A 25,747-nucleotide genomic window follows, 5' to 3' on the forward strand; every position below is an offset into this window, starting at 1 on the left:
TGATCAGTGTGCTGTAGCTCAGTGCTCTTCACTCACAGTGATCAGTGTGCTGTAGTTCAGTGCTGTTCACTGCAGTGATCAGTGTGCTGTTCCCCACTGCAGTGATCAGTGTGCTGTAGTGTTATGGCAGGTAGGGGTGGTTTCTCTCTGTTAGAGGACAGTGTTACAGCAGGTAGGGGGTGGTTTCTCTCCATTAGAGGGCAGTTTTCGAGCAGGTTCGGGGTGGTTTCTCTCTGTTAGAGGGCAGTGTTACTGCAGGTAGAGGATGGTTTCTCTCTGTTAGAGGGCAGTATTAGAGCAGGTAGGGGATGGTTTCTCTCTGTTAGAGGGCAGTGTTACTGCAGGTAGGGGGTGGTTTCTCTCTGTCAGTTGGAAAGTGTTAGAGCAGGTACGGGATGGTTTCTCTCTGTTAGAGGGCAGTTTTAGAGCATGTAGGGATGGTTTCTCTCCGTTAGAGGGCAGTTTTCGAGCAGGTTGGGGGTGGTTTCTCTCTGTTAGAGGGCAGTGGTACTGCAGGTAGGGGGTGGTTTCTCTCTGTTAGAGGGCAGTGTTAGGGCAGGTTGGCGCAGTTTGGGCCCTGTAATGAGTCAGGCTCAGCAGGGCCTGTGAACAGCGCCTCCTCTTTTAAAGGAAGGGATGACTCAGTGATTCTGCACAACTCCACTGCTGCGGCACTCATGTTCGGGGAATTTGCCTTCTAACTGTGGTTAAGCCCACTGGACGCGTTTATGGCCAAAAAAGGCCTGTGTGTGTGTATTTGTGTGTGTGTGTGTGTGTGTGTGTACCGAATCCCCCGGCCGATGTTGGAACGCTCTGGGATTCCTGTCATGTTTCCTGTTACCATGCCGTTAGATAAGTGAGCGCTCCCTCTCGCTCCAGCTTATCCCCAAAATCATGCTTTCCCTTTTTACCCCCGGAGCAGGACGCTCAGTTCCTCTGGCTCGCATGGCCGTTAGCGTATCTGGAACAGGGGAACGCGCTGTGCCTTCGGGTGCTCCTTAAAAAATTTTTTTTAAAAACCGTCCCTGTGTTTTACACGGCTTTCTGACATTTCAGACCGTTCAGAGAGTTCCTAGCTGTGGGGTTAAGGCACTGTGATATGGAGGCGGAGTAATAATCATCCGTGTTGATTGACATGCAACCCTGGGGTGTGAGCCACGCCCACTGACTGACTGTACACGTTCCTTACGGCATTGGGGTCTGGATGAGTCCTTGTTTGGCAAGAACTGAGTTTTCTACTGTCATATCACCCCATCACAGGATTTGTCCTCCTGCCCTGTAACCTTGGAGGGGTGTGTGTGTGTGTGTGTGTGTGTGTGTGTGCGTGCGTGCGCACTCGCGTGCACGTGGTTATATTGTTCTGAGAACTTGAACTCCTGCAGACGACATCCCCCAGCGCACACACCCCTCGGTCAGTTTTTCCCACTCGATGTTCGTTTACTTTTCTTCTCTCTGTAATCCACAAAGATTATCTTGGGCCCAGAGCAGTCCTGTTACCATGGATACCACATGGCAGTGCAGGGTGCCTTGGCAGACCCCACGTGAATGAGATTTATCCATCTGATTTACATCAGATAACGGTTTAATCTTTGGAAGTTTGGAGGAACAGGGATTAATTCTGCATTATTGTTTGAACAAAAAATGTAAACTCAAATGAAACTTTTCAATATAACATGAAATGTTTTTTTTAAAGTCGTGAGGTATGTGAGGGTGCACTGCCCTCCTGACTGTGGGGGGGGGGGGGGGAGGAGAGGGGGTGCGTGGGGTTTTGATTCGTCATGGGGAATTTCTGATTTATATGTGGGCTGTTTTTGGTGCATTGAACACTTTCATGCATCACAAGCTATGCATATGACTTTCAGCATACACCTCTCTGGCACGCCATTCTAATCTCAGTGAATGGCTAGCTGGGTCCCCTGCAGACCCGAATCGCGTGACATGCAAGCTGTGATGATTCATTCTCTCTCTTCCATCGCGGGGGGGTGCAGTGGTTTCTCTTTGTGAGTCCTTCGTTCTCCTCACCCCCCCCCCCCCCCCGCCCGGTCATGTGACACATTCACCTTTGCTGTCTGCTGTGGGGTTCCAGGGTTTGTTTGTGCGATGTTATTCAGTAGTCTGAATACCGAGTGGTGAAAGGGCAGAATATCACGGTAGAGCTTGAGATACAGAAACGGACCCTTCCGGAACTCTGAAATGTTTCTAACTATGAAAGTGATGTGGAAAATTTTAAGAACTTGAATCCTTGGTTGATTGGAATTGTTACTGTTGCGTTTCTAAAAAATGTGCTACTCTGAAGTTTATCAGTGCTGTGTAGTCATAATTCTGATAGTAGTTCATTTTGAATCAATGGAAACTGTGACTCCTTGCGGTTGTATTGAAATGCTCATGTTAATTCCTGAATCGCCGCTTCTCATTGGCTTTAATTCCAGTGTTTCTGATGTGACACAGTGTTCCACTGGCACTTAACAAACACACTGAAATACCCATGAGTGGCACTTTGATATATTTATGCACTTGCAGGTCTGTGTATGACTTCTGCAGATCTGCTTCCATGTTTCTCAAAACACCAGTTTTGAGTTTTTGTGTAGCTTTGCATAGGCGTTACTTTTTTAAGGGGCATTTGATATTGTAAATTGCACAGTTTACACATGCGTCACGGGTTTATGAAAATAACTCCTCATCGCTTGTGTCACACCCCTGTGACACGCCCCTGGGTGGACAGAAGAGCTGGGCACGGGGAGATGTGTGAATTCACTGGTTTTCACCAGCAAATGTATTTGCAGAGATAGAGAGAGAGAGACAGAGGTTTTACAGTATGACAAATAAATAAATGGAAAGCTTCTTCTGTCACCCTCAGTGGATCTTGGTAAAAATAATAAAACAAAAAAGGGCTAAATAAATGAACCAAAACCTGTAGCTTTTTAGCCAGGGCCTTCTTTAACTCATGCTCTCTCTCCGAAGGATGCGTGGTGTGCGGTGTAATTCGCTTTTAGGCCAGTGGTCGTTTCTGGCACGCGATCTGGTTGCAACTGTGCCATTTAAAAACATGCCTGCCTTCCTCAACTGTGATGATGCCGACTATCACAGTTCAGTGCGTTTAGTCTGACAGTCATCCTCAGCTGTGAATTGTGTTCTTACTGCTCAGTGCGTTTAGTGTCTCTGACAGTCATCCTCAGCTGTGAATCTCATGTCCTTACTGTTCAGTGTTTAGTGTCTCTGACAGTCATCCTTAGCTGTTGTGATGCATGTTCACACCGTCGATACTGTGTCCATTAGATTCCAAGGCGATTGTGGACGGGAACCTGAAGCTGATCCTGGGCCTGATATGGACGCTGATCCTGCACTACTCCATCTCCATGCCCATGTGGGACGAGGAACAGGAGGAGGACGAGGGCAAGCAGAAGACGCCGAAGCAGAGGCTGCTGGGATGGATCCAGAACAAAGTGCCAGACCTGCCCATCGCCAACTTCAGCCGTGACTGGCAGACAGGCCAGGCCCTGGGCGCTCTCGTGGACAGCTGTGCCCCAGGTGAGAGGGGCGTGGCTAGGGCCTTTTTAGGGGCTGTGGACAGAGGGGCTGCTGGGAGCTTCATCCTGTTAAGGCCCTGTTCCAGTGTGTGGATGGGCCCCATGGTCTGGTATCTGTTCTGATAGAAGCATGGAGAACGTAGTGATAAGCAGTACACTTGAGAATAAATTTTGTCCTTCCAAACTGAGAGAAAAGGAGGGTGAGCTTAAAGCCCAGTAGCACCTCTGTCTCTCTCTCTGTAATTATCTGTATAATGAAGTGGGATGAACGTCCCAAGCTCTCCTTCAGCCTGTGGGGCTGTGCGTCCTTATTTCTCCTGAGGGAGTAAGTGTGTGTGTGAGGGGGTGGTGTTTGAGTTTGTTCTCCCATTTCCCTCCCCCAGGTCTGTGTCCTGACTGGGACTCCTGGGACCGGAGCAAGCCGGTGGAGAATGCCCGCGAGGCCATGCAGCAGGCTGACGACTGGCTGGGAATCCCACAGGTACGCTCATCACCACGCCCCCCGCTCCAGAGCCACGCCCCCCGCTCCAGAGCCACGCCCCCCGCTCCAGAGCCACGCCCCCCGCTCCAGAGCCACACCCCCCGCTCCAGAGCCACACCCCCTGATCCAGAGCCACACCCCCTGCTCCTGAGCCACTCCCCCTGCTCTGAGACCCACCTCCTCCCCCCTGTCCAGAGACACGCCCCCCCCCCCCCCCCCCCTAGAGAGACACACCTCCCCCCGGTCCAGAAATACCCCCTGCCTCATGCAGAGACAGAGAGACCCTCCTCCACTCAGACACGCCCACTTTGATTTGCCATCACTGATGCTGACTGGGCGTCATGCGGGTCCGGTGAGAAGAGGCATTATTCGCTGCGTGCATTTATGCAGAGGTGATCGGGCTCAGAGAGCAGAGCGCCCGTCGCAGAGAGCGTGCGGAACGAAAAGCTGCAGGTGCAGAGTCTGTAGTGGCGGGCGAATCTTTGTGATGGCGCAGGAAGCGAGCCAGCCGTGGCGTGCGGTGCTGCGGGCAGCCCGTCTGCCAGGCTGCCAGTTGCCTGTGGTTTTCCTGCAACTGGCGCGAGTTCTGCTAAGAGAGCAGGTTTTAATTCCTCTTCAGTGACAAAGGCTTTCAAAAGCTGCTTTCACATCACACGTGGCTGGCTGGCTGGCAGTCTGTCTGACTGGCAAACTGGATCTATGGGTATTATCGGAGTCAGAGTCGTCTGAGGTGAACTGTCGGCCAGACTTGATATTTGTGCGTGAGCGAGTGTGTGTGTGTGAATGAGTGTGTGTGTGTGTGTGAATGAGAGTTTGGGAGCTGTCAGACAAGTAGAAATTTTTTGGTAGAAAGGTTCCTGACAAAATTTGGCTACCAAAACTCCTCCTCACGTTTCCAACATTTAATATGTTGTTTATTTGTTATTTTTAGTTCACTTGATAATTATCATCAATGGTATTACCAAATTCTCTGATGGCAGAGAAATTTAGTGGATCGACCTTTGACAAATTGTGCACAGTCAGATGAAATCAAGGAGGTTTATGAGCAATTTATGGTATCAAATACCAATTTTCATTGGCTAAAATAAAGAGTTTAATTTACCTTCATGTGAAATACTATGTATATGATCATCAGGAAAATGAATGAGTGTCTCACCACTGTTTCTCCCAAGGCATCCCAAGATGCATCAGCAAACCTCAGAACCTGCTGTTGGGAGTCTTGGTCAGGCAATAAACATACTGTTTGAATAGGCTGGTAGTAACACCATGGCCTCGGTCTCATTCTAGTTTGGTCTGAATCAGGATTTTAAACATGGTGCCCATAGATATTGAACTTTTGTAATGTTGAGGAATCATACACTGTAATTTGTGGCAGAGTGAGGCTTCCTCAGGGAACTGTTGAAGCCACCTAACCCCTGGTGACACACACACACTCATGTATATACACACACACGCGCGCACACACACACACACACACACTGATTGCCCTTAGGGTCAGAAAGAGTCACCCCCTCGGTTCTGCTCTGGAGTTGGTCCCCTGTCCTCTTTGTGCTTATCTCCGTCCCACCCTGGGGCTGGTCCTCTGTCCTGTTCATCTTTGTGCTTATCTCCGTCCTGCCGTGGGCTAGGCCTTTGAAGTTCTCTGAGTCCATTAGCCCGGAGCACCCAAGCAGACTAAACCTTATCTCCATCAAAGGCATACAGCTGTCCTGTCTGGACCGGTGCGTCGTATTCTGTTAATTAAATGACCTCTATAACTGAGTATTGGGGAGTATTCCTTTTTGGTTTCAGGGGAAGTGTCTTATTGAAACTAAAACAATTGCATCTCCCGATGTGGCACTTTAACGTGCGTTTACAGTGCATAAGAGGCTTATTGCTTTGGGCTTAGTAGCCTGTATTACCCACTGCTTTGTAGTGTTGGCTTGTGTAATTTTATTCACTTAATACCACTTAAAGCTGGGTATTTGTCAGTTTCATTGCACATACACTTGGTAACCCTTTAACGTGAATTTATTGTATGTACGCGGGTAATATACTGTGTAGTCTTGGACCAGTGCTCTGTGTGGCGATATTTTTGGCTGAGATGCGGGACGCTCAGGCTAATGCAGGACGTAAGGCGGTAATGGCGGCAGTCGGCCCTGTGGGTTAACGTGGCTGTGTCTTCGTCTCGTGCTCCAGGTCATCACCCCCGAGGAGATCGTGGACCCCAACGTGGACGAGCACTCCGTCATGACCTACCTGTCCCAGTTCCCCAAAGCCAAGCTGAAGCCCGGAGCTCCCCTCCGCCCCAAGCTGAACCCCAAAAAGGCCCGCGCCTACGGACCGGGTGCGTTCGCCTGCGTCTGTGCTCGTCCGTCTGTGCGTTCGTGCGTCTGTGCTCGTGCGTCTGTGCTCGTCCGTCTGTGCGTTCGTCCGTGTGTGTGTGAGATGTCGTACAGGCGTTGAGGTTGTGTGTGTGTTTCAGTCCGTGTGTGTGTGTGTGTGTGTGTGTGTGTGTGTGTATGATGAATACCCTCCCTGTCATACAGGTGTTGAGGGTGTGTCTGTGTTTCAGTCTGTATGTGTGTATGATGGATACTGTCTCTGTCGTACAGGTGTTGAGGGTGTGTGTGTTTCAGTCTGTATGTGCGTACGATGGATACTCTCTCTGTTGTACAGGTGTTGAGGGTGTGTGTGTGTTTCCGTCCGTATGTGTGTGTGATGGATACTGTCTCTGTGTCGTACAGGTGTAGAGGATGTGTGCGTTTCAGTCCGTATGTGTGTGTGATGGATACCGTCTCTGTGTCGTGCAGGTATTGAGCCCACAGGTAACGTGGTGATGAAGAAGGCTCTGTTCACCGTGGAAACCATCAGCGCCGGGATGGGGGAGGTGCTGGTGTACGTGGAGGACCCGGCGGGCCACAGGGAGGAGGTGAGGGTTACGTCACGTGACGTCTTTCCTCAACGCCACTTTCGCTCGTTCACCCCTTCATTTGCTCGGCGCTTAAAATGGTCTCCACGAGTCTAACCACCTGTGTTTTTTTTAAATGTTTGGTCCCCCCCCCCCCCCCCCAGGCTAAAGTCACCGCCAACAATGACAAGAACCGCACGTACTCTGTGGTCTACGTACCCAAAGTCACTGGACAGCACAAGGTAAAGCGACGCAACTCAAGCACAGTTGACACCGTGTATTCGAGCTTTAGTAGTGTTGCGCGTATTAGCATTATGGTCTGGGAATGCGTTTAGCTGGCACAGGCACTGTATAACTCGTATAAATCGTATGAAGGCACTCGTGATTCTCTTACAGTGCCGGTCACTCTGAGAGCGTCTGCTCGGCGGATGTAATCTAATGTCGTTTAGCCCTGGTACGGACGCATTCCAGCCATTTTTCCGGTCCTGTGAAACGGTTGAATGGAAGCTCTGAACGGAGAGTGCACACCACTGCTCTCCTTCTCTTCTCTCCTTTCTCCCTCGGTTTTATCCCAGAAAAGGTTTTGAATGGGTGAGCGGTCCTTCTGAAGTAACTGCGGGCTGCAGGGTTCTCTCTAGTTATTTTCTGCTGTGGAAATCAACAAATTCACAAGTGTGAACAAAAAAAAAATGTTAGTGAACAGGGTGCTGAGCCACTGCACATTATTAATGTGCTGTGTGTGCAGTGTCTGCCAGCATCTGGAATTCTTCTGGAAAAACTAAGAGATAAAGAGGTAATAAGCTCACACTCAGGAGATAGATGTACAAAATTCTGTCTTGGGAATCATTCCGGAATATTCCATTCTTAAAAGATAAAAATGTCCCAGCTTGTTGCTCATTCAGCAAGTGTCTTGGTTGTTGAAGCTCTCGCCAAACATTCGCTTGTATTTCACAATGAATGAGGTCTCTTGTTGCAGACGTCTGTACCACAACTGTTGGCAGCCAGTCCTTTTCAGCATTTGTACATGACCCTATGCATGATGGGATAGTAGTATTTGTTTCATGAATTGATGAGCCACGCTAGTTCGGTATAGTAATGCATCTCATTCAAGTGTGTTTTGTGCAGTTGCCTCTTAATTTCTCAGTGAATTGGTCATTGTATGAGTGAAACTGAAGGTCATTAACCTTGCTGTACAGTGGGTAGCGGAACCAGTGGGGGGGCGGGGCCCAGTGGCGCAGCCAATAGCTGCGCGTTGCCTGAATGACGGAAGCCATTTTAGATTTTTTAACGGCGCTCGTGCTCTGGGTTCTGCAGGTGACCGTTCTGTTTGCGGGCCTGCACATCTCCAAGAGCCCCTTCGAGGTGGAGGTGGGCATGGCCCAGGGGGATTCCAGCAAGGCCACCGCCCAGGGCCCCGGCCTCGAACCCGCGGGGAACATCGCCAACAAGACCACCTACTTCGACGTGTACACCGCAGGTAGCGCTGGCGATGCCCTCGCATGCTCAAAGGTAGCGCGCGCTGCCTGCCGTCCCTGCCTGCGTCCTCCGTAGGTCACGGTCTCCAAACGTAGTGCTGAAGAACTGAAAGGGCCGTTCTAAAGCAGAGGGCCCCTTTATAAAAACAAACGTGCTGGTTGTCGTGGGCGGGGCTGGTGATGGGGACGCTGAGGCGGGTGGTTGTGACTGGTGATTGGAGGTGGGGCTGGTGATGGTGAGGGGATGGCTGGTGGTTGTGGCTGGTGATTGGAGGTGGGGCTAGTGATGGGGATGCTGAGGCTGGTGGTTGTGGCTGGTGATTGGAGGTGGAGCTGGTGATGGTGAGGGGATGGCTGGTGGTTGTGACTGGTTATTGGAGGTGGGGCTAGTGATGGGGATGCTGAGGCTGGTGGTTGGAGGTGGGGCTCGTGATGATGAGGGGATGGCTGTTGGTTGTGGCTGGTGATTGGAGGTGGGGCTGGTGATGGTGAGGGTATGGTGCTGGTTGTGGCTGGTGATTGGAGGTGGGGCTAGTGATGGGGATGCTGAGGCTGGTGGTTGTGGCTGGTGATTGGAGGTGGGGCTCGTGATGTTGAGGGGATGGTGCTGGTTGTGGGCGGGGCTGTAACTCCCAGTCACGCCCTCTCTTCCCTTGCAGGAGCTGGGGTAGGGGAAGTGGAAGTGGTGATTGTCGACCCCAGCGGGAAGAAGGATACTGTGGAGTGTCAAATAGAGGACAAAGGAAACAGCAGCTACCACTGCACTTACAAACCTGTCCAGGAGGGGGCGCACACCATCCATGTCACCTTCGCTGGTGGGCAGATCTCCAAGAGCCCCTTCACCGTCACCGTGGGCGAGGGTAAGTGTGTAGTGTGTAGGGCAGGAGGGTACACTGTGGGGGTAAGTGTGTAGTGTGTAGGGCAGGAGGGTACACTGTGAGGGTAAGTGTGTAATGTGTAGGGCAGGAGGGTACACTGTGAGGATTAGTGTGTAATGTGTAGGGCAGGAGGGTACACTGTGAGGGTAAGTGTGTAATGTGTAGGGCAGGAGGGTACACTGTGGGGGTAAGTGTGTAGGGTAGAAGGGTACACTGTGGGCGAGGGTAAGTGTGTAGTGTGTTGGGCTGGAGGGTACATTGTGAGGGTAAGTGTGTAGGGTGGAAGGGTACACTGTGGACGAGGGTAAGTGTAGTGTGTAGGGCTGGAGGGTACACTGTGAGGGTAAGTGTGTAGGGTAGAAGGGTACACTGGGCGAGGGTAAGTGTGCAGTGTGTAGGGCAGGAGGGTACACTGTGAGGATTAGTGTGTAATGTGTAGGGCAGGAGGGTACACTGTGAGGATTAGTGTGTAATGTGTAGGGCAGGAGGGTACACTGTGAGGATTAGTGTGTAATGTGTAGGGCAGGAGGGTACACTGTAAGGGTAAGTGTGCAGTGTGTAGGGCTGGAGGGTACACTGTGAGGGTAAGTGTGTAGGGCAGAAGGGTACACTGGGCGAGGGTAAGTGTGCAGTGTGTAGGGCAGGAGGGTACACTGTAAGGGTAAGTGTGCAGTGTGTGGGGCAGAAGGGTACACTGTGGGAGATGGGCAAGCTAAGTGTACACTCAGGTTAGTGTATAATTGGCCATAGGCTTCTCAGTGTGGAGGGTGGGTTTGGTCAGCAGGTGTGTCTGTGCCTCATCGCACACCAGCGCCCCCCTCGGGTCAGTCTGGCACTGCAGTCTGGCACTGCAGTCTGGCACCGCAGTCTGGCACCGCTGACTGTGTGAGTTAACTGGTGGACTGTGGAGAGAGAGAATGATGTCCCATGTTTGGGAGGAGAGCACAGCCGTGCACAAACTGGGCTTGGGGAAAAAGGAGGGGGAAATTTAAAATAGTAACATAAGTATGGAAGGTGGTTTTAAAGTTGATTGTATGCATCTCTTTTTCTGATGTTCTTTGTGTTCCTGCTTTTTGCTGTTATTATATCTTACATGCATCGTCTCCCCTCTTTCGTCCTGTTAGCCTGGCCAGCTGGTATCTCTTCCTCTCTCTCTGGATCAGCTTCTTGACTTCTGATGTCATTTCCTGTCTCCTTGGATCTCTGTTCTGGGTACCTTACGAATGGTCTCTTGAGTATTTGTGTTCTGCATGCATTTCTTAACTGTCTGCCAGCATTAACCGCTTCCTGTGCTGAGAGTGTGGTAGGCATGCATGCGCACGTAGTGGGTAGATGGCAGTTTGTGTGGTCGTAGCGAAGCACGTTCCCAACATCGTACTTTCTTTTCACGTTAGAGGTTTGTTGAGTATGTCGGCATGTTTAAATTCTGTGATATGCTCCATTTTCCTAATAACGAATTATACATGTGCGCACACACACACACACACACACACACACACACACACACACACGTGCGCACACTTTATTATTGTTATCTGAGAACCTCACAGGAACCTCATTTCCTTCAGGGGAAGTCCAGTCATAACTGGGCATTTTCCTAAGGTTTTAAATAGATGTGACTGTGACGGTGACACATCGTGGCTGCTCGCTCAGATAGGTTTTAGGAGTGTATATCTGTCTCTGCCTGCCTGTCTGTCCGTCTGTCTGTCTGGGCGTCTCCACTTCCTGCTCTTAGAAAGGCGGATGAGGGAATGGAGTTTGGTGTTCTTATGAAAGGGTGTTGGATATTTATTGTGCTTTATATTACATTAAATTAAGTTCACTTACTTTCAACTTTTTACATAGCATTTTACATTGTGACCAATTATACCGCTGGATGTATACTGAAGCAGTGCAGTTTAAGTGCCTTGCTCGAGGGTACAACGGCAGTGTCCTGCTGGGGAATCGACCTATAGGTTACGAGACCAACTCCTTTCCCATCATGCCACGCTGCCGCCCAACAGACGTGTAGCCGCTCCCCAGGCTTATCTGATCTGTTTAATTGCCCTGCGGTTCACTTACCATCTCACATTCCAGCTCCCCACTGATGCTAGGATAGGGGACCCCTCCCTCCCCCCTCTCTCGCCTTCCCTATCTATCCCTCATCTCTCACCCGCCCCGTCTCTCCCAAATCTCTCTCTCTCCCTTCCTATCTCTCTCCCCCTATCGTTTCTCCTCTTCCTCTCCCTGTCTCCCTCTCCTCGCCCTCTGTCCCCTCTTCCCCCTCTCAATTTCTCTCCCTCATACACTCTCTCTCTCTCTCTCTCCCTCTTTCTCCATCTCTCTTTCCCAGAAAGAAGTATTTTGCTCAAAGTGTTAGAGAGGTTGGTCCCCAAACCGGTTCAGTTAGAATATGTGTTTTTCTTTAATGTATTTCCTGAGAGGAAGTTGGAGCTCTGTCTCTTTCCCCCCCTGTCGCTGGTAGGTCTGCTTGTGTCCGAGCTTTCATCGCCGAGCCTGTACTTTGTCAGGACGTCTCTTTGAAGTTCCGCCGCTGTGGTCATGTGGTCTGTCACAGCGCATTCTCTCTCTACGGATCGACAGCGCTCCAGTTTGCTTTGCGCTTTTTCTCTGGTTCTTCAAATAGGTGATGTCATTTTCTTTGCGGTGTAGTTTGGCTGATTCTAATTGGTGTTTTTGTGCTTACGTCCCATCATGAGGCCTCTCGGTGTTAGTTGGTTTTTGTGAGCCGAGCCTCAGGATTGGCTAGCACCAGACCTGGGTCAAATACAAATACATATTTGTATTTGAATTCGAAAATGTAGTTAAATACATATTTGAAATATTTTCAAATACAAAGTATTTCAAGTGTAAATGTATTTGATTTATTTTCATTATTTTAAAGGGAAACCAAATACTTTCCCAAATAGTATTTAAAAATACATTCCTTTGAATAAATACTTTCCTGGGAAACTAAATACTTTTTCAAATAGTATGTAGAGCCTTTTAAAAATACATTTAAATTCAATTACAATTATTCAATTAAATACAATTTTAAAATATTTCGAAATATTTCAGTGATCGACAATGAAAATGACAGAGCCAGCAACAATGATGGCTTCATACTGAAGAGAGTATCCCAGAGTTCTTTGAGCAATCTTTGTTAGTGGCCCCCGTTGTGATGTCAGCAAGTTATAACACAGGGCAATTACTAGGGGCTAGGGGTTGAATTTGGATTATGGACAATGGTTGCCAATGTTGGCAATTTTAAACAATCCACGTGCTGCCTCTAACAGACAGTACCCTAAATGCCCGTACATGTCTTTGCATGGGGGGATGGCAAACTCAGACTTCTTGATAAGCTACTTGCCAGTTTATTTGTACCCATGCAATATTTTTAAAGTTAGTTACTGTATTTCCCTTTTTTTTCCTGTTGTCTGAGCATTCAGCAGCCATATGTACAGTTCCATCTTTTACATTTTGTAAGGTTAGACACTGATAAAATAGAATTCAGCCGTGCATATTGCCTAACAATGGAAATTGGACTGGAGCCGTCAGCAGTCACATGACGCGTCCTCATCATCCCTCATCATGCTGTCCTCTAATTGGACAAAACGCTCAACTTTCAGAGCTGATAGGTTCCCGCATATGCAGTGCTTTCAGTGGCTTGGTGCAATTGCCCATGTAGCACCACTGGCCTTATGTTGTGAAAATATTTTTTAATAATTCCATTAAATCAAACATTTTGTATTTGAAAATTCAGTATTTTAAATGTTTCTTTAAGACATATTTGAAAGTAATTGCAAATATATGTCATATAAATACTCAGTATTTGTAAATGCTGTGTTTCTAATAATTTCTGAAATAAAATTTATTAAAAGTAATTAAAATACTTTAAAACATGTATTTGACCCAGGCCTGGCTAGCACACATTTATATGAGCTTAGGTGTCGGCAGTGCTGGGCGTTGGAAGTCCTGGTCTTCCTTTTTTTAACGTAAGAGAACTGGATAAGCTGAGTTCTGTCAGTAGCACATAGGTGGAAATTGGCGCAGTAAATTCCACACCGATATCAGGAAATATTTTACGCAGAGAGCTGTCCATGTGTGGAACAGCTTGCCAGGTCATGTAGTAGAGGCAGAAACTCTGTTCAAATACAGGTTTAGTGCAGTACTGGACTCTCTAGTATTAATGTAGTCTTAATGCTAGGGCTGTGGGTTGTTCTGTAGAAGACTCCAGATGCATCCTAACTTTGTGTTGTCTGTTAATTGAAATTATGTCCCAGCCCAGCCCAGTTTAGTTTTGCATGCCTTGACTTTCCTCTCTCACGGAGTCTGCAGAATTCTGCGTATGTTGTTGTATCAAGTGAACTCCGTCTCTGAACTTCACCGCTCGGTGAAACGGTTGTGTGACTGACTCGGGGGTGTTTGAAAGCGTTTTTTCCCCTGGCGTAACATCCCCAGCAAGCTCGTGGTGTTGCAGTTGAGCTGCCGCTGTGTTGCCGTTGGCGATTGAGCGTGTCTCTCTCTCTCTCTCTCTTTCCCGGCAGCCTGCAACCCCAGCCTCTGCAGGGCGTCCGGGCGTGGCCTTCAGCCCAAGGGGCTGCGGACCAAAGAGGCCGCCGAATTTAAGGTGTTCACCAAGGGAGCCGGGACAGGAGACCTCAAAGTCACCATCAAAGGACCCAGTGAGTCTCCACCACAGCAGCGTCACCTCCCCCCCTCCAAAATAAAAGCGCTGCCCCCCCCCCTGCAGGGTCACACTCTCAAAAGCACTGTCCCCAGAGTCTCGCACCCCAACGCCATCCACAGGGTCAAACATCATTACCCACCCCCAAGGTTTTACACACCCCAGAACTTCTCCCAGAGTCACCCCCAAAGAACGCTATTCCCAGGATCCCACCCCAAAACTTACCCCCGGGATTACACCCCTGAAACATCACACCAAGGTTACGCACCCCAGAAAAATACCAGGATCGGACTCCGTAACTGCCGTCACTGTAAAATTTCATTAATTTGTTATTTGCCCTGAAATGCATTTACTGGTAATTGAGTTAATTTTAAAGTAAATGAGTTTTGCCCATCTCTACATCCAGTGGCATTTGCCTGCCATGTTAAATCCACTTGTTTGTTGCTGTAGCTAAAAGCATGTGCCCAATAACTAAATGGCAGATGCGCTGCCCTTTTTGTTTGGCAGCAGTTCAGTAATCCTCATGGCTGCTCTCACCATTGGCTTCTCCGTCCTGTTTCAGAGGGCCTCGAGGAGCCCTGCAAGAGGAAGGACCTGGGAGACGGCACGTACGGCTATGAGTATTACCCGACCACGCCCGGCAACTACATCATCACCATCACCTGGGGAGGGCAGCAGATTTCACGCAGGTGAGGGGGCCTTCCTGTGGGCGGAGGGGTCTCGGACGGAAGGACTCGGTCTCTGGCCCTATATTTCCATGCAGCATATATGGGCCATTAAAAATTCAGTGCACGTTGCGTTGGTTGTTCACAAATGCTTCTGTGAAAACAACTTTGTCGCTGTTATCTATTGGGTAACCATAAGACAGCCAATCGGTAGAAAGATTTTGCAGCTTCCATGTGATCGATAAAAATGCATCACATGATCACGTGGAAGCTTGTACGACCTTGCCGCTGATTGGCTGTCTTATCTAACACCCAGTCGATAAGATGTTAAGTTTTTTTTTTTTTTCCTCTGAAATAATTTCACACAGCCTCTGAAGTGTGGTTCTTTACTTCCGCATCAGGCATAATTAAAGAGAAAAAGTGGAAAAGGAGGGTAATGCACCATATGGGCGGCAGTGTAGAATAATGGGCAAGGAACGGGCTTGTGACCAACAGGTTGCAAGTTCGATTCCTGGGTTGGACACTGCCCGTTGTACCCTTGAGCAAGGTATTTAACCTGTGTTGCAGTATATATCCAGCTGTATAAATGGATGCAATGTAAATGCGATGCGAAAGGTTGTGTAAGTCGCTCTGGATAAGAGCGTCTGCTAAATGCCTGTATTGTAATTATTATAAAATGGAGGTGAAGGTGATGTTATTACATTCGATGATTATGGAACACCGGCCAGCCCTGCGAGGTAGCTAATGAGCTAACGAACGGCCCTTCCCCCTCTTTCCCCCCCACCCCTCAGCCCGTTTGAGGTGAAGGTGGGCACGGATGCCGGTCCCCAGAAGGTGCGGGCATGGGGCCCAGGACTGGAGGGTGGCATCGTGGGAAAATCTGCGGACTTCGTGGTGGAGGCTGTCGGGGACAATGTTGGCACACTGGGTAAGTCCTTAGACAGAGTTCATCTCCTGTGGAATGTTCTGCTCATTTAGGATTTGAAGGGGATTTAAAATCCAACTGAAAATCAGCAATCAAGTTGAAGGTGCCATCAGCATTTTAAACTTAATGCACTGCTGCTCAATGATCTGCACACTTACATACTTTGTGCATTTCATGATTAGTTTTCTCGATCCCAGTGTTTTTGTGTGTCGTATGGCTGTTTTTATTTGTTTGCCATGTGAAACCAAAGACAATGTCCCACTTTGTGTGGATAGTGAATTTGTATTGTATTGTGCATTCTGTTTTACCCTCAGAATAGTTGGCATGACCTCGTTCATGCATCAGAAACAATTCTCCTATCTATATCTGCAAATGACCATCTGAAGCGATGATGTCATTGGGATGCAACGCCTCCTGTACTTTTCACTGAAGGGAATGTAGATGTCTCTTGCTTTGGAGAATACTGTGCACTACTGACAAATTTATTGTTTTGTCTGTACATCTGGAGTCACAATCACAATATTTAAGCTGCTAGTGAAGGTTTGGAGTCTTGTTTTATTTTCATCTGAACAGCAGCTCCTGCTAAATTTTATAAATCCATTCCCTATAATCGGGGGAAGGGGAGGAGCTATACCCATGTGACATCATTGTTTTGGGGTGAAGTTCTGTGCACTCTTTGTTTGCGAAAGTATTTCTTTTCTTATTAGAAATGCAGTGGATAAATTATTCTTAAAGGTTGAAGACCAATGTATTAATGAGTCCGGAGTTCCCTTTTTTCCTACGTCCGGTTCCCAAATCCTCAAGCTTGTTCTGCCCGCGGCAGGGTTCTCCGTGGAGGGCCCGTCCCAGGCCAAGATCGAGTGCGACGACAAGGGCGACGGGTCCTGCGACGTGCGGTACTGGCCGATGGAGGCGGGCGAGTACGCCGTGCACGTCCTCTGCAACAACGAGGACATTCAGCACAGCCCCTTCATGGCCGAGATCAAGCCATCGCCAGGAAAGGACTTCCACCCAGAGAAGGTCAGTCCAGCCTCGCCCATTAACTCACATTATAACCCGCCATAGTGTCGCCCATTAACTCACATTATAACCCGCCATAGTGTCGCCCATTAACTCACATTATAATCCCCCATAGTGTCGCCCATTAACTCACATTATAATCAGCCATGAGCTGAAGTGGGTTACTTTCTCTCCTAATCTAGATCAACTCAGACCCAAATGTGTCTGCTTGTCTGTGTGAAATCCGAAACTCGTGCAAATTAGAAACCGCATCGAATAATAACCAGATTTGGTAGTGCAATAAAGATAAACCATACTTTTATCAGTTGGAAAAAACAGCATAATCATCTCACTTGGCTGCTGTTTCCAATCAGTGAGCTAGCAAATTCAGCAGTTATCTAGACTTCTCTTCTCGCCACATTGCCCCAGAGATTTTTGGTCATTGACGGCACTGATATGCAAGTGAACATGGGATCTTGTCTGGGGTTCTGTTTGCAAATATGTAGCATTAGCTTGCTAGCTAGATACTGTATTGAGGTTTGGTCAGGTCTAAACGGAACAGATTAAGTTCAGCAACCAGAATCTGAATTCTGTACGTCTGTAGAGCCCAACTTAGTGAAATAACAGACACGACTGGTTTGTAAATAAAAGATATACAGTATATTTATTGTGTCAGCAGGTGATTGGTTAATTCCCTCCCTGTAACTGGGGTATGAACAGGTGATTGGTTAATTCCCTCCCTGTAACTGGGATATGAACAGGTGATTGATGAATCCCCTTCCTGTGTTTCAGGTGAAGGCCCATGGCCCTGGGCTGGAGAGCAGTGGCCTAGGAGTGAACAAGCCTGCGGAGTTCACTGTGGATGCCAAGCTGGGAGGCAAAGCTCCTCTGAAAATCCACGCCCAGGTATGAGCCATTCATTTCAATTCAGTAAATCTCCTGTAACATGTATTCAATGAATGATATGTACATGCCATTATATTTGAACTGCAGTACAAGTGGCATTCTGCAAAGTTGAATGTGTGTAAAATTGTTGATGAGACTTCCTTTGTGTGTGTATATCGGTTTGTCTGCGCTTCCCGATTTTCTGTAGGACGGCGAGGGGAATCCTGTGGAGGTGCAGGTGAAGGACAATGGGAACGGGACGTACAGCTGCAGCTACACCCCCAAAAAACCCATCAAGCACACTGTGATGGTGTCATGGGGTGGAGTCAACATCCCCAACAGCCCATTCAGAGTGAGTGCTAACGTGCTAACAGTATAACAGCCCATTCAGGGTCAGTGCTAACGTGCTAACAGTGTAGCATCCTCAACAGCCCATTCAGAGTTGAGTGCTAACACCCTAACAGTATAACATCCCCAACAGCCCATTCAGAGTGAGTGCTAACGTGCTAACAGTATAACATCCCCAACAGCCCATTCAGAGTGAGTGCTAACGTGCTAACAGTATAACATCCCCAACAGCCCATTCAGGGTCAGTGCTAACACGCTAACAGTATAACATCCCCAACAGCCCATTCAGGGTCAGTGCTAACACGCTAACAGTATAACATCCCCAACAGCCCATTCAGAGTGAGTGCTAACGCGCTAACAGTATAACATCCCCAACAGCTCTTTGAGGGTCAGTGCTAACATGCTAACAGTGTAGCATCCCCAACAGCTCTTTTAAGCTTGGTGATTGTTACTGTAAATGTAGGTTACAAAAGACAGGAATTGAGGTTGTTAAGAGGCTGAAAGTGTAAAAAGTACCTGAATGTAACTGGTGCTTTCTCTCGTGTAGATGAATGTGGGAGCCGGTTGTCACCCCAACAAGGTGAAAGTGTCAGGACCCGGAGTTGCCAAGACGGGCCTGAAAGCCTTCGAGCCCACGTACTTCACTGTGGACTGCGCCGAGGCAGGCCAAGGTGAGCCTGAGAATGCCGCCACTGCAGCTCCGCTCTCTGATTGGCCAAAACGGTTAATTATGGGAAATGTAGTCAAACCCTTACATAGGCCAAGAGGACTATGCCCTGACTAAGGCTATGCCACCAAAATGCCTTGACCATTACCCATTTTGAAGTTTCAATATTTTCTAATGGATGTGACAAATTAAAGTGTTTTAAACCATATTTTTCTTCTTCTTCCTTCCTTCTACGAGAGTGCCTTTGACTTTTGGGAAGTGCAGCCGCAGTGCTGCGTCTCATTTCTTCCACAGCGCCCCTGCTGGTTTCCCCCCCAGATGGGCTGTTTACCTAGCAAATGTGTAGCTAATGAGGAATTTTCCCCCTGGCTTCGGCAGGAGACATCAGCATCGGGATCAAGTGTGCCCCGGGCGTCGTGGGCCCCACCGAGGCCGACATCGACTTCGACATCATCCGCAACGACAACGACACCTTCACCGTCAAGTACACCCCCCCGGGCGCCGGGAGCTACACCATAATGGTCCTGTTCGCTGATCAGGTATGTGGGGGGGCAAATGAGCCAATACTCTCTTTCCGTTTTTACTTTGAAACTTTTTGGAGAAATTATTATATGACTCTTGATATATACTCTCACTGGCACTCATTGGAGATTATCACTCAGGTATGTTTAGGCTTTTTTAAATGTTCAGTAACATAGCGATGATCTGTGTTGAGCACCAGTGAGCTGTGTCCAGTAACATAGCGATGATCTGTGTTGAGCACCAGTGAGCCGTGTCCAGTAACATAGTGATGATCTGTGTTGAGCACCAGTGAGCTGTGTCCAGTAACATAGTGATGATCTCTGTTGAGCACCAGTGATCCGTGTCCAGTAACATAGCGATGATCTGTGTTGAGCACCAGTGAGCTGTGTCCAGTAACATAGTGATGATCTGTGTTGAGCACCAGTGAGGCGTGTCCAGTAACATAGTGACGATCTGTGTTGAGCACCAGTGAGGCGTGTCCAGTAACATAGCGATGATCTGTGTTGAGCACCAGTGAGGCGTGTCCAGTAACACAGTGATGATCTGTGTTGAGCACCAGTGAGGCGTGTCCAGTAACATAGTGATGATCTGTGTTGAGCACCAGTGAGGCGTGTCCAGTAACACAGTGATGATCTGTGTTGAGCACCAGTGAGCTGTGTCCAGTAACATAGCGATGATCTGTGTTGAGCACCAGTGATCCGTGTCCAGTAACATAGTGATGATCTGTGTTGAGCACCAGTGAGGCGTGTCCAGTAACATAGTGATGATCTGTGTTGAGCACCAGTGAGGCGTGTCCAGTAACATAGCGATGATCTGTGTTGAGCACCAGTGAGGCGTGTCCAGTAACATAGTGATGATCTGTGTTGAGCACCAGTGAGGCGTGTCCAGTAACACAGTGATGATCTGTGTTGAGCACCAGTGAGCTGTGTCCAGTAACATAGCGATGATCTGTGTTGAGCACCAGTGATCCATGTCCAGTAACATAGTGATGATCTGTGTTGAGCACCAGTGAGGCGTGTCCAGTAACATAGTGATGATCTGTGTTGAGCACCAGTGAGGCGTGTCCAGTAACATAGCGATGATCTGTGTTGAGCACCAGTGAGGCGTGTCCAGTAACATAGTGATGATCTGTGTTGAGCACCAGTGAGGCGTGTCCAGTAACACAGTGATGATCTGTGTTGAGCACCAGTGAGCTGTGTCCAGTAACATAGCGATGATCTGTGTTGAGCACCAGTGATCCGTGTCCAGTAACATAGTGATGATCTGTGTTGAGCACCAGTGAGGCGTGTCCAGTAACATAGTGATGATCTGTGTTGAGCACCAGTGAGGCGTGTCCAGTAACATAGCGATGATCTGTGTTGAGCACCAGTGAGGCGTGTCCAGTAACATAGTGATGATCTGTGTTGAGCACCAGTGAGGCGTGTCCAGTAACACAGTGATGATCTCTGTTGAGCACCAGTGAGCCGTTGCTAACGGGATGGGGGCGGGGCTTTTGCAGGCCATCCCCATGACGCCCATCCGGGTGAAAGTGGACCCGACGCACGACGCCAGTAAGGTGAAGGCTGAAGGCCCGGGTCTCAGCCGCAGCGGTGAGTTTGGTCATCCTTACCAGCAGGGGGCGTGCTAAGCTTAAACACCGACTTCCTTTCCTGTCCTCCCTCTTAATCACTTATTTGTGCGTGTGGATGCATATATGATACTGCACAAAAAAATCTAATAAAAAAATGAAATGGTTTTGTCAATCATTCTCTCTGTCTTTCTGTCTCTGTCTCTCTCTCTGACTCTCTGTCTCCTCTGTCCCTCTCTCTCTCAGGTGTGGAACTGAACAAGCCCACTCACTTCACTGTGAACACAAAGGGAGCGGGGAAAGCCAAGCTGGATGCCCAGTTTGTCGGGCCCACCAAGGCAGACGCCGTCACCGACTTCGACATCGTCAACAACCACGACAACACCTACACCGTCAAGTACACACCCGTGCAACAGGTGAGTGACCTGCGTTCAAGGTCGGAGGAGCAGCGCAGGTAGACGAGGAGAGAAAATTCCAGTACGAGTATAATTCTGGTTGTGTGTGTGTGTCCTCTCAGGGGAATTTGGGTGTGAACGTCACCTATGGCGGGGACTCCATTCCCAGAAGCCCCTTCTCTGTGGCAGTCGCCCCTACTGTGGACCTGAGCAAGGTCAAGGTCTCTGGCCTTGCAGACAGTGAGTTAAAATTTAAATTCTCTCTGTGTTCTTCGCTTGCATGGAAGGGGGTGTCTCCTTTGCTTACATACAGAACGTGTCAATGCCTGTAGCTGGATTAAAAAATGGGGTTTCGCAGTTATAGAGAAGAGATACAGTTTGCAAGAGAGACGGCATACATACACTCACTGAGGTGTGTATGGAATATCCCAAGACAAAGAATCTGCCTCCGCAGGCAGCCAATCACAGCAGCCCTGTTGCCAACTTACCGAATACGCCGGGAACTGTGTAGCAACCGGAATTTGGTAGTGCCGCGTACTGTTTTGGTTTTCCTGTCACCAAATTAGTTTTTCAACATAACGTTACAGTAGCTCATTGTTCAGTCAGTCTTTATGCAGTCCTCAGGGTAAGGTCAAAGACAGGTGCAAAGGAAGGTATCATTTGCTGAACATAGGGGCACAGGAGCCAAATATGGTGTGCTGCATGGGGCGAATCCACTTTTGAATTTCTGGACATCCCGCCCAGTTAATACATAGCGATGGTTTGTAGTCATAGCTAGCAGATCCCAGTGCTGACCCCCCCCCCCTCCATTGCAGAGATGCCTGTTGGCAAAGACCAGGACATCACGGTGAAGACCAAAGGAGCTGGAGGACAGGGCAAGGTGGGCGCCAAGGTGACCAGCCCCGCGGGGAAGGCCCTCCCCTGCAAGGTGGAGCCGGGCCTGAGCCCGGAGACCAGCCAGGTGCGCTTCATCCCCCGCGACAAGGGCCCCCACCAGGTGGAGCTGACCTACGACGGGGTCCCCATTCCCGGGAGCCCCTTCCCCGTGGAGGCCGTGGCCCCCACCGACCCGTCCAAGGTGAGGGGCCGAGAGGATCGGTCAGATACCGCGAAACATTAAAGCATCTGTTTTTACAAAACTTGTTTTTCTTAGGTTTGTGATTTCATTCCCAGCTGTAAACCTGCTGTTTCTTGTACTGAATTTGTGCTGCATTAGTCCATGTAACTGCCTTGTTACATATGTGTGTGTATACATATGTTTTATTAAGAAAATTCCCTGTTTATCTTGGTTTTTCTCATGTATTTGTGAAGTGCTTGGAACATAATGAGTGGAAGGTCCCTTAGATTTTATTATTATAATTATTACTGACTTATAGGGGTGATCTGTTCAGGAAATTGTGATTAGTTACGTAGGTTTCTGTCTTGTGTGTGTGGGTCTGTAGGTTTTTAGCTCTGTGTGTGTGTGTGCATGTGTGTGTGTCTGCAGGTTCTTAGATGTATGTGTGTGTGTGTGTGTGCCGGTTCTTCGATCTTTGTGTATGTGTGCGTGTGTGTGTGTGTGTGTGCATGTGCAGATTCTTAGCTCTGCGTGTGTCTGCATGTTTTTAGCTGTGTGTGTGTGTCTGCAGATTCTTAGCTGTGTGTGCATGTGTGTGTCTCTGCATGTTCTTAGCTCTGTGTGTGTGTGTTTAATTGTGTGTGTCTGCGGGTTCTTAGCTCTGTGTGTGTGTGTGTGTGTGTGTGTGTGTGTGTGTGTGTGTGTGTGTGTATCTGCATGTTCTTAGCTGTGTGTGTGCGTGTGTGTCTCTGCATGTTAGCTGTGTGTGTGTGTGTGTGTGTGTGTGTGTGTGTATCTGCATGTTCTTAGCTGTGTGTGTGCGTGTGTGTCTCTGCATGTTAGCTGTGTGTGTGTGTGTGTGTGTGTGTGTGTGTGTGTGTGTGTGTGTGTGTGTGTGTGTGTGTGTGTGTGTGTGTGTGTGTGTGTGTGTGTGTGTGTGTGTGTGTGTGTGTGTGTGTGTGTGTGTGTGTGTGTGTGTGTGTGTGTGTGTGTGTGTTCTTAGCTGTGTGTGTGCGTGTGTGTCTCTGCATGTTCTTAGCTGTGTGTGTGCGTGTGTGTCTCTGCATGTTAGCTGTGTGTGTGTGTGTGTGTGTGTGTGTGTGTGTATCTGCAGGTCCTTAGCTCTGTGTGTGTGTGTGTTTAATTGTGTGTGTCTGCAGGTCCTTAGCTCTGTGTGTGTGTGTGTCTGCAGGTCCTTAGCTCTGTGTGTGTGTATCTGCAGGTCCTTAGCTCTGTGTGTGTGTGTGCGCATGTGTGTGTGTCTGCAGGTTCTTAGATGTGTGCGTGCGTGTATCTGCAGGTCCTTAGCTCTGTGCGTGTGTGTATCTGCAGGGCCTTAGCTCTGTGCGTGTGTGTGCGTGCGTGTGTGTATCTGCAGGTCCTTAGCTCTGTGTGTGTGTATCTGCAGGTCCTTAGCTCTGTGTGTGTGTATCTGCAGGTCCTTAGCTCTGTGTGTGTGTGTGTGTATCTGCAGGTCCTTAGCTCTGTGTGTGTGTATCTGCAGGTCCTTAGCTCTGTGTGTGTGTATCTGCAGGTCCTTAGCTCTGTGTGTGTGTATCTGCAGGTCCTTAGCTCTGTGTGTGTGTGTATCTGCAGGTCCTTAGCTCTGTGCGTGTGTATCTGCAGGTCCTTAGCTCTGTGTGTGTGTGTGTGTGTGTGTATCTGCAGGTCCTTAGCTCTGTGTGTGTGTATCTGCAGGTCTTTAGCTCTGTGTGTGTGTATCTGCAGGTCCTTAGCTCTGTGTGTGTGTATCTGCAGGTCCTTAGCTCTGTGTGTGTGTGTATCTGCAGGTCCTTAGCTCTGTGCGTGTGTATCTGCAGGTCCTTAGCTCTGTGTGTGTGTATCTGCAGGTCCTTAGCTCTGTGTGTGCGTGTATCTGCAGGTCCTTAGCTCTGTGTGTGTGTGTGTGTATCTCCAGGTCCTTAGCTCTGTGTGTGTGTGTGTGTGTGTGTATCTGCAGGTCCTTAGCTCTGTGTGTGTGTATCTGCAGGTCTTTAGCTCTGTGTGTGTGTATCTGCAGGTCTTTAGCTCTGTGTGTGTGTATCTGCAGGTCCTTAGCTCTGTGTGCGTGTATCTGCAGGTCCTTAGCTCTGTGTGTGTGTATCTGCAGGCCCTTAGCTCTGTGTGTGTGTGTGTGTGTGTGTGTGTGTGTGTGTGTGTATCTGCAGGTCCTTAGCTCTGTGTGTGTTTTCCCCTCTGTAGGTCCGGTGCTCTGGTCCAGGTCTGCAGCGGGCTAAAGTGGGCGAGCCGGGCAAGTTTGTGGTGGACTGCACCAACGCCGGCCCCGCCGAGCTCACCATCGAGATCATCTCCAGCAACGGCACCGAGGCCGAGGTCCACATCCAGGACAACGGCGACGGCACCTACACCATCACCTACATCCCCCTGTACCCCGGGGCCTACACCCTCACCATCCGCTACGGGGGCCAGGACGTGCCAAACTTCCCCGCCCGCCTCAACGTGGAGCCTGCCGTGGACTCCAGCGGGGTCAAGGTGTTCGGCCCAGGAGTGGAGGGCAAAGGTAACGTCCGTTAAAAGGGCAGATTCAGTGCTTTTAGGTCCATCCCTGTGTGCTCTCTATTATTTTTACACACAGGGCGGCAGTGTAGTATGACGGGTAAGGAGCTGGTCTCGTAACTTTAATGGTTGCAGGTTCGATTCCCGGGTAGGCCGCTGCCGTTGTAGCCTTGAGCAAGGTACTTAACCTGCACTGCTTCAGTGTATATCCAACTGTATAAATGGATGCAGTGTAAATGCTATGTAAAAAGTTGTCTAAGTCGCTCTGGATAAGAGCGTCTGCTAAATGCCTGTAATGTAATGTAAATTTAGTGTGGCAGCAATGTACTTTTACCAAATGTAGCTATTGTCATTTTCTACATTGTTCAGTTATTTATTTTTTCTGTCACACTGCAAAACTGGTCTTCTGATTAGGCATTATTACACTACTCCCATGAAGCATTTTGAGTGAACACCTGCATACACTGGCTTTCAAGATAAAAATAGAAAAGATCAAAATGTTTCACTGGCTTACCTACTTGATAGAGGTACCCACACACACACACTACGTTTCCAAAAGTACATCGACAGCCCTTCTAATGTGGTTTCAGCTACTTCAGCCACACCCATTGTTAACAGGTGCATGGAACCAAGCGTACAGCCTCGCAGTCGCCATTGACAAACATCGTTCTTCCCCCAGGAGTGTTCAGGGAGGCCACCACCGACTTCACGGTGGACGCCCGCGCTCTGACCAAATCCGGCGGGAACCACATCAAGACCTGCATCAACAACCCCTCCGGCAACTGCACCGAGGCCCTGATCCGGGACCTGGGCGACGGCACCTACCAAGTGGAGTACACGCCTTACGAAGAGGGTGAGCGCTCGCCCAACCCCTCTCACTCTCGCTCTCACCCCTCTGGGCTCCCAGTTCATCCCGTAGCACTGCTGACTGGAGAACTGGGCTAACCCTCTCACTCTCACTCTCACCCCTCTGGGCTCCCAATTCATCCTGTAGCACCGCTGACCGGAGACAGTGCTCAGTTCGGTGCTCAGGGAACTGGGCGTGTTCAGAGCTTCCTGATTCCACCCCCCAGCTGGTACATGAATGAGTGGCTCCAGTTAATGTCCGGCTGTGTGTGTGTGTGGTTGTGTACATCGATGTTTGGGGGGGAAAAAGCGTATGCTAGATGTAAATTTAATGTGCGGTAGAACTGCAGTTAGACCCACCAAATGTGGTATGAAACGCTAGCATACGCAATTAGGCTAGCGTACAAAATTGTGCTTGCGTACCCAATTATGCTGGC

General features: G+C 49.0%; 1 protein-coding gene across 5 annotated transcripts in view; it reads left to right on the top strand.

The window, feature by feature from the left end:
- LOC118211767 (filamin-A-like) overlaps positions 1 to 25,747 on the top strand; it is a 68,083-nt gene that overhangs the window by 17,523 nt on the left and 24,813 nt on the right. For all 5 annotated transcript variants that reach the window (XM_035389201.1, XM_035389205.1, XM_035389206.1 and 2 more), the window contains 21 exons: positions 3,277 to 3,528; positions 3,911 to 4,008; positions 6,187 to 6,334; positions 6,801 to 6,919; positions 7,063 to 7,140; positions 8,213 to 8,375; positions 9,033 to 9,233; positions 13,778 to 13,915; positions 14,480 to 14,606; positions 15,374 to 15,510; positions 16,331 to 16,527; positions 17,299 to 17,412; positions 17,600 to 17,743; positions 18,287 to 18,410; positions 18,785 to 18,945; positions 20,427 to 20,517; positions 20,742 to 20,911; positions 21,013 to 21,130; positions 21,706 to 21,968; positions 24,150 to 24,468; positions 25,144 to 25,317. In XM_035389201.1, coding sequence (XP_035245092.1) covers positions 3,277 to 3,528; positions 3,911 to 4,008; positions 6,187 to 6,334; positions 6,801 to 6,919; positions 7,063 to 7,140; positions 8,213 to 8,375; positions 9,033 to 9,233; positions 13,778 to 13,915; positions 14,480 to 14,606; positions 15,374 to 15,510; positions 16,331 to 16,527; positions 17,299 to 17,412; positions 17,600 to 17,743; positions 18,287 to 18,410; positions 18,785 to 18,945; positions 20,427 to 20,517; positions 20,742 to 20,911; positions 21,013 to 21,130; positions 21,706 to 21,968; positions 24,150 to 24,468; positions 25,144 to 25,317 — 3,336 coding nt within the window. The remainder of the gene's footprint in view (positions 1 to 3,276; positions 3,529 to 3,910; positions 4,009 to 6,186; positions 6,335 to 6,800; positions 6,920 to 7,062; positions 7,141 to 8,212; positions 8,376 to 9,032; positions 9,234 to 13,777; positions 13,916 to 14,479; positions 14,607 to 15,373; positions 15,511 to 16,330; positions 16,528 to 17,298; positions 17,413 to 17,599; positions 17,744 to 18,286; positions 18,411 to 18,784; positions 18,946 to 20,426; positions 20,518 to 20,741; positions 20,912 to 21,012; positions 21,131 to 21,705; positions 21,969 to 24,149; positions 24,469 to 25,143; positions 25,318 to 25,747) is intronic.

Source organism: Anguilla anguilla, chromosome 13 (assembly GCF_013347855.1).
Source record: "Anguilla anguilla isolate fAngAng1 chromosome 13, fAngAng1.pri, whole genome shotgun sequence".
Lineage (NCBI taxonomy): Eukaryota > Metazoa > Chordata > Actinopteri > Anguilliformes > Anguillidae > Anguilla > Anguilla anguilla.